This window comes from Arachis duranensis, chromosome 1 (genome assembly GCF_000817695.3).
Source record: "Arachis duranensis cultivar V14167 chromosome 1, aradu.V14167.gnm2.J7QH, whole genome shotgun sequence".
Classification (NCBI taxonomy): domain Eukaryota; kingdom Viridiplantae; phylum Streptophyta; class Magnoliopsida; order Fabales; family Fabaceae; genus Arachis; species Arachis duranensis.
The window spans coordinates 89224431-89232680 of NC_029772.3; the positions used below are offsets into that span (position 1 = coordinate 89224431).

At 29.6% G+C, this 8250-nt stretch overlaps 1 protein-coding gene across 1 annotated transcript; it reads right to left on the reverse strand.

The window, feature by feature from the left end:
- Window positions 1-1337: 1337 nt before the first annotated feature.
- Window positions 1338-4850, reverse strand: LOC107496684 (cytokinin dehydrogenase 2). The gene is made up of 5 exons (XM_016118004.3): window positions 4120-4850; window positions 2807-2934; window positions 2455-2721; window positions 2087-2358; window positions 1338-1775 (listed from the first exon to the last, which is right to left on the reverse strand). The coding sequence occupies exons 1-5, from the start codon at window positions 4760-4762 to the stop codon at window positions 1487-1489; spliced, it is 1599 nt and encodes a 532-aa protein (XP_015973490.1). The 5' UTR covers window positions 4763-4850; the 3' UTR covers window positions 1338-1486.
- Window positions 4851-8250: the final 3400 nt, after the last annotated feature.

An 8250-nucleotide genomic window follows, 5' to 3' on the forward strand; every position in this document is an offset into this window, starting at 1 on the left:
TTGGTGCCACATTATTGGTGACTACAAATGATTAAACCAAGACCACTCAATAAAAAGTTGATAAATAGCTTTTTAAAATAGTACTTGAGTTCACTAATTTTTTTTATTTTGAGGAGATGTTCCATAAAGATATGTTAAAACATCTTTGTATAAAAGGTATTTATGTATTATATTATTATTAGACGTATTAATGAATCAGTTATTTTTAAATTTTTTAATAAATTAAAATAAAATCGATTTTTTATAATAATAACAATAAATTCAATTTTTTTAAGGATTTAATTATATTTATAAATTTTTAGGGATTTAAATGTATCTCCAAAAAACAAAAAGTCAGGATATAATTGTCTTTTTATCAAAAAATTTAAAAATATTCGGTTTAGATGGTATAATTCGATCGGATCAAATTCGGTCTAATAATTATAATGCAGACAATTGGATTTATTATTGTTGTTATAATAAACCGATTTTGTTTTGATTTATAATAAAAAATAAATTATTAACCGGTTTGATAAAGATGTCCAATAATAATATGACATGTGTGAACGTCTTAAAAAAAAAGACATTTTGAGTTTCTTTATTAAAGTGGTTTTCTTATTTTAATGCTAATCATGATGTCTGGTCAACAACTATGCAACAGAATTCTAATAAGAAAGAAAATTGATATCAATAAAATTGGAGGACATCTTAATCGAACAATAGCATCAGCAACATCTGAACCAGGCCACGTATCTTAGCAACCATCGAAAACCAGAATCGATTTGGAGAAGTGAAGCGTGTCTACAAGTGGAGCTAGACATCTATTCCAGCAGCAATGATAAAATCTAGGCACAGATAAGTCCAACCAAATTTCGTCGCAACCATGACAAAGAGAATAGACAACATGACGGCATTGATAAGCGACGACGACGCCGTGTTACTAACATTGCGTTTGTCATCTTTAACTTTAAACAAGATATGGAAGAGGACTACAACAACAAATAGCTCGAATTATATATGATAGTTCAGACAGATAAATTTTGCATGTAATTTAACACTAAATTTATGATATAAAAATATATATATTTAGTTATTTACTTATTTATCATATTTGCTTAATGATTTTATTGTCATTAGCAATGTCAAATTCAAAATCAAACACTTTCTTTTACTACACGTAAAAGTCATAAATTAATACAAACACATTAGTCATTATAGCCATTGAACATCAAAAGTCGCCATAGAATGCATCTATTATCATTGATTTTTTTTTGTTTCCATAATTATTCACATAATGACATTTTGTGAGTAACTATCTTTTTTTTTCTCAAATTCAAAAAAAAAAGCCCAAATCCAAATTCATATAACAAGAGCTTATGTTATTTTATTGACTACATATGACAAGAGCATACATTAAAATTTAATATCCAAAGTACACTAAGTAAACTGCTTATTGATCTATTTAATTAAAACAAGACGTACTGAAACTTGAAACCTCTCGTTGTTTTCAATTGAAAACTCTTTGTCCAGGAGCCAATATTCTTTTGGGATCAAATTCATCTTTTCCATCTTTGAAACTTTCCCATTTATGTCCAAAATGCTCCTTCCATTCTTCGTGAGTTTTGTTTTTTGGAAGATATGCTTTTATCCCAATACCCGAATTTTTACAGAAATCTAATACTTGATATTTTAGAGTACTCGATGCTTCATATTTATCGGGTGAAACATAATGTAGAAGACTCACAAGGTAGAATATTTCTTCATCGGGTATTGCCACCGCCATTTTATCATTCCATCTGTGAATTAATTAATATATACATTAGAATAAATATAAATAATTAATTTTAAATCAGTCAATATTAATTATTTTTATCTTTTTTGGAAATTTAAAATTTAGTATAAAAAAATAATTTTTAAAATTTAATCCAAAAAAATTAACTCCTTAAATAAATTTAAGTGAAAATTCCGATGCAATTAATTTTATGTGAAATCAATAATTGAGAGTCGATCCGACTAAATTATCATTTATCGACTCTCAACTTCAACTTTACATAAATTTAACTATATTTGAATTTTCACTTTAGATTCATTTAGTGAGAGAACTTACTTTGCTTTGTTCATGGGAAAAACTAACATGATCCCAATGGCAGTAATATTTTGCTTATAGACAATTTCCTTGAATACACCTTCATTTATATCTGAAATTCTGGATCCTGGAACAAAGAGATCCAACCAAGATTTTGGTGCCTCTGCAAGCCCTTGTGCCGCAAGAAGGTGATCAACAAAGTTGTACCTATTTAGGAAACCCTCGTACAATACGTCCCTTTCAAATTTAAATGTAGGAACGTATTTCAACCCCTTGATCAAATTTTCCACGTCCTGTTTGAAAAAAACAACATATGGTAAATAACTAAATAAGTGGCTCCTAAGAAAATATACGCGTGACTATAAAATGATTAACAAATAATTAATTACCTCGTCAATGTCGGCTTGATTACTATCATCATAATATTTAGCAAGCTCTAAGATATAAATGATGTTATGTTGGGACACTAAGGAATGTATGCGAGGCACATCTTCCATTGGATAAAAGGAAAGGTCATCAGGCCAATACTCTATCTTAAGAAAACCTTGTACGAAATCGAATCCATTGCTGCCACTTCTTCCATGAACTGAAATTAAGTGTTCTTCGTCCTTAGTAAATTCAGAGAAATCAGTGTAAAGCAAACGGAGCCACTTCACCTGCAATAAAATCATCGCCAAAACTTAATTAATATTTATAATAAATATAATAATAAAAATTCAATAATAGTTAAATAATACTTACTTTTGCTGGGGCGGGACCTAAAGCTATTCTTGCTCTAGTGATTATTCCATATTGTCCTAAACCTCCAAGGACACCGTAAAATAATTTTGAATTCTTTTTGGCAGAACAGGTCACGTGATCTCCTTTTCCTGTCAAAGACGCAAGATCCAATTCATAAATTTTATATTTAAACAAGTATATAAAATTTTGCTTACACACATGACTAAACTGAACACTCCACGTTTCCCCCAAACCCAAAGAAACATAAGAAGAAAAAATAAACCAATCAAATGAAAAAGAAAAGTTGACTAAAAAAAGTTGTTAGGTGATAATAATTTAACTAAACATGTTGAATGAGTCACGCCTGTTGTCTTCAACAACTTCACTTAAATTTAGTAAAATGAAATAAAATGATCCCCTAAAAATAATTATAAAAAAATAATAAGATAGCATATTAAAAATAAAACATAAAAAGTAAAAATTAATATTTTTATATTTTATTTAGTGATAAATTAAAATAAATTAAAAATATATTTTATTTTATTTTTTCATAGAAAAATAAAATAACAAATAAATTCTTGAAAATTTATATTTTGATATTATTTTTTGAAAAAATAAAAATATCAATAATGTCTTTTACAATAAGAAACGTGAATAAATTAGTTCAAATTAAAAATTTATACTATAATCATAAGAGTTAATTTAGAGATAACATATCAGAGTCATAACAAATTTTATTGGTATATTTTTTTAAGAACTAATTCGAAGTGTAAATTTAGAGATGTTTTTTATTATTTTATTCTACAAAAATTTGAAAAAATATAATAATAAAAATATAATTATAAAAAATTAATAAAAAATTATGTCTTTTTAATATTTTTGTATTTTTTCATAAAAAATCTAAAATATATTAATTTAATACCACTAAATACAATATTTTTAGGTAGAAATTCAAATAAAGTCGACTTCACGTGAAGTTGATAACTGAGAGCAGTTAGATAATTTCACTGATTGACTATATTTTCATTTAACGGAGCTCTCAGCTATCAATTTTACGTGAAGTGGACTGCGCCTAAATTTTCACTATATTTTTATGTACAATGTTATGTCTCTGTATATTTTTACAGAAAAGTTTAAGGGCCAGCAGTTTTATTAAATTTTGGCCAACATGTAACCAACAGAGGAAGATGAGCTATTAAATGAAATCTCACACCATCAAATCATCATTGATGGCTAGTTGATAGCTAACAATCATAAAAATTGCTGGCCTATCGTTGCTCTATTTTTACCAGTGTCTCATAAACAAAGGCATAGGGAATAATAGGAATGCATACCAGTAATAACATCGAGTTCATAAACATTAGAGATCTGAGGGCCGTATTTGAATACTTGGCCACCAACTCCGGCATTGACGAGGGTTCCGGCAACCGAAGTGCCCAAACTATCAGTAAACGAGAGTGGTGTGAGTCCATATTCCAGTGCGGCATGCAACACATCGTTCCACACCTGCTCCCCGCCCACGTCAGCATAAGAATTCCATGGATCCTTCTCATCGCGAAATATAACAATCCCTTTCCCGTGCCTGTAACGGTTCAGATGCGTCATGTTCACCACTATCCCGTCACGCGCCATCGCTTGTCCGTACACCGAGTGTGCTTGCCCTCTAGCTGCTATTGGGATAGGGGTAGGAAGGGAATTTGACAGCTTTATCAGTTCTGTTATGTCGTGCGTGGAAGTTGGTTCAAGAACCGCTAACGGCTTTTCGTTAATCACAAAACCGTAATCGGTTGAGGCAAGTGTAAGGGTAGTATTGTCACAAGCAAATTTATTGGATAGTGTGATGGGTGTGGGTGCATGAAATAATATTGGACATAGATCTGTGGATATTTCTGCATTTGTGAGCATACTAGTAGTTTCTAGACATAATAAAAGAACCAACATAAAACCATTTTTATCAAGTATAGAAAACCTTGCCATTTTTGTGTGCTATTTTTACTTAATACATATGCTTTGAGTAATGTATATAAGTGTGTAAGAGCACTAACTCTGATTTCTGTGGATTATTGGGTACATAGGTTGTGTGCTATTTATACACTGAGCTAGCTACTCCGTGGCGAGGAAGTATAAGAAATCAGGGTACATAACGTTATTTTTATATTATTTAACTGAGTGTCTATTTTGGACCCGTTTTTCAAATTAAGTGAATAAAAAAGAGAGTGGTTGTTAAGAAACTTGTAATGATATGCCCGCTGTTTTTTTGTTTAAAAGTATAAACCGGCGGCTGATTTGGACTATCTTTTAATGAAAAGTAAATCTAAATATATAAATGGAATAAAATTTAACTAGACTAGTTTAACTTTAGTTTTAATTTGTTTTCCTCAACATATCTGAAACAAATCAATTTGATCGAATATCAAATTGGTTTGATTCGAGGGGCTAAAATATTCAATTTTTTATTTATTAGAGATATAATAATTTATATTGTCTTTTTTCTCTTATTTTAAGTTTTTTAAAAAAATAATTTTGACATAATCTCAAAGTTTTATGTCCAAAAAATTAAAAAATACAATTATTTATATTATTTTTTTTATGAACTTAAATTTTTAGGATACAATAATTTTATGACATTGTTTTAGTGAATACATTAACTTTTAATATTTTTTATTCATTATAACATAATAAAACTTACATAATATTTTTATTTTTTAAATTTAAAGATGACCAAGTATATCAATAAACATAATATTTTATAATGATAAGCTATGGAGTGATAATTTTTTTAATTCTCATAATGAATAATTATAGAAAAATGTTCCATTAAAATACTAAAAAAATTCATTTTGTTGTAGTAAGCTAAAAGAATATAGCTGCAAGGATATAATAGAAACAACAAACAATAATTGTATTCTTGTTATTCTGTCATTTGCATGATGCAACCATGCATACTTGGCCGACTTGGAATTTTTCTTCACCTGTTATTTTGCATTTTCTTTTGTTGGCCACCGCCAAGAGTTTTCGCCTATTAAAAAATTTCAAAGAAAATTGAAGTGAAAAGAAATTTTTGAATATTCAATTAATAAATCCATCGTCTTATAAATTTTTTGCTGCTTCTTATTTTCTAGAACTAATTTTTCATACTCTGTCGTTCTTGACATCTTTCATCATATCCATCATATATATATATATATAATTATGTATTGATTAGTTGTTATTATATTATATTATATTATATTATATTATATTTTCTCTTGAATGGCAATAACTTGTCCAGAGTTCGGATATATATCTACTTCATTTTGACTAATTCCCTTGTTTTATTGATTAGTAAAAGTTATAGTTTAGTTTTTGTAATTTAATTAGTTATAGTTGTTTATCCTTCCACGCGGAGTTTTAAAAAATTATAGTCAAATGCTGGAGATCGTTTTAATATTTTTTATTGAAAAAGAAGTGTGAAAAAGATTAGTCCGCATCGTTATGCATACAACTTAAAAGTCACATTTTTTGTAGTTTAATATCTCAAAGTCAACAAATCAATCAAGATTATTATCAAGCATATAGTATATATACCTTAGAGCAAGAGGATTTACATTTGTGCACGCATATATGTGAAAAGGAGAATATTAAGTAGACAATAAATTTGTTGAATAATATAAATAATGGACCTTAAAAATTAGTCTAATTAAATTATTAACATAGTATATTTATATATATCATCTAACTTAAATTTTAATTTTAATCATCTTAATTACTAACATTATAATTATGTCACTCACTCCTCTTTTTTTGACCTAGTAGTAAAATTTTTTTTCTTTTTTCATTATTGAAACGGCATTTAAGAAGTAGTAGCTTTTTCCTACTCTCAATTGAAACGGCATTAACAAAGGAGGACCTTTCCACATTCGATACTTCTTTTCTGCTGTATTCCGTCGTCCATCCTGCTTCTCTCCGAACCGACCATCCCTCGGCACGCCTCCATTGTGAAGACGAGCAGCAGCAAGCGAACCCCTGTCGCCGTCGCGTGAAAGTCACCCAGCCGCCACCCACATTATTTTTTAACGGTCATCTCCTGAGGTTGAAGTCCCTGCATGTCCGCGCCGCTTGGAGTCTTCTTCGGACAAAACCAGAGCAACCTGGTGTGTGTTTGCTTGCCCCTATTAAAGGTTAGTCTCCTGATAGCTGTTTCTTCAAGGTTTAGATGTTCATAATAATTTTTATGTTGTGGTTGCATAGAAGGATTTTGCTACTTGTGGGAATTGCTGGGTCTGTTTGACTTCTTCAAGTGTTTGTTAACATAAGAAAACTGAAAAGAATAATAACCTGTACATGTTGTTGAGGATCCGGCTTTTCGCGTCTTGTTTTTTAATGCTTGGCTGTATTTGGATTTGTTTTGTCTCCGGGTATTAGTAAGTCAGCAATTGGTGTGAAGCACGTCCTTGAAATTTGTTTCTTTGCGAGTTGTTTAATCACTCTAAGTCGGATGGTCATTTCTATACATGAATGGATGGTTGAATTTTTTGCATAGTTGTTTGAAATTTGGTTGAGGATGTTAACTTTTTTTTTCCTTCTAATACATAACCTAAAAGGGGTGTCACATTTGAATAACTGTTCAATTATCTGATTATGCATATTTGATTTTGATAGGTTTAAATTGGTATCTCGTTTGTCTATTTAACGAAAAAATTGTAAGAATAATTTGGAATCAATTTACACTTTTCTAGTCTTAGTTGAGAGTGTATTTTAATTTTTCCTCACATGTCTACTTGCATTTGATGCATTTGATTGAATAGGATCTAAATAAAAGTAGTTTTGGCATTGAGTTTAACCATGTAAAGACTCTATTTACATGTTGATCAGCATATTTGACTACCATCGCAATCAATATTTGGGAACATTCTAAATAAACCAGCTTTAGACTTTAAAAACACTGAGTAAGTCAGTATGAATAGCTCTTTTGACACACCAGATCGAAATAAATAATGCGTTGCCTTGAATTTGCAAGTTAATTGGTCCGTTTGATTTTTTTAATACTTGCAGCGGGAAAATTATACTAGATGAATGTTTAAAGTTGAGCGTTGTGACATGATCTACGGCATTTAGGAAGCAATTTCTATTGTTACTAATCTCTAGAGCCTATCAAGCTGATTATATTATGACTTGTTTTGGTGACTTTCGTAATCAGAAGTTCAATTTTGACTGGTACGCTTTTAAGGACTTTGTTTTACTTGATTTTTTTGTTATCTGCCTGTGTATTCATACTGCGCACGACTGTGGATGTTCTGCTGTTGATTTTCATATTTTTTTTTAAATTACAACAAAGCTAGTAATATCACATGGTTCATGGATGCTTGGATTAAAGCGAACTGTATGAAATTTGATAGAGTTTGGGCTTGATATTTTAGAATTCTTTTCTTTATCTGTTTTTTGTTCATGTGATTGACTTTTAATTTCTATGAATTATGGATGTT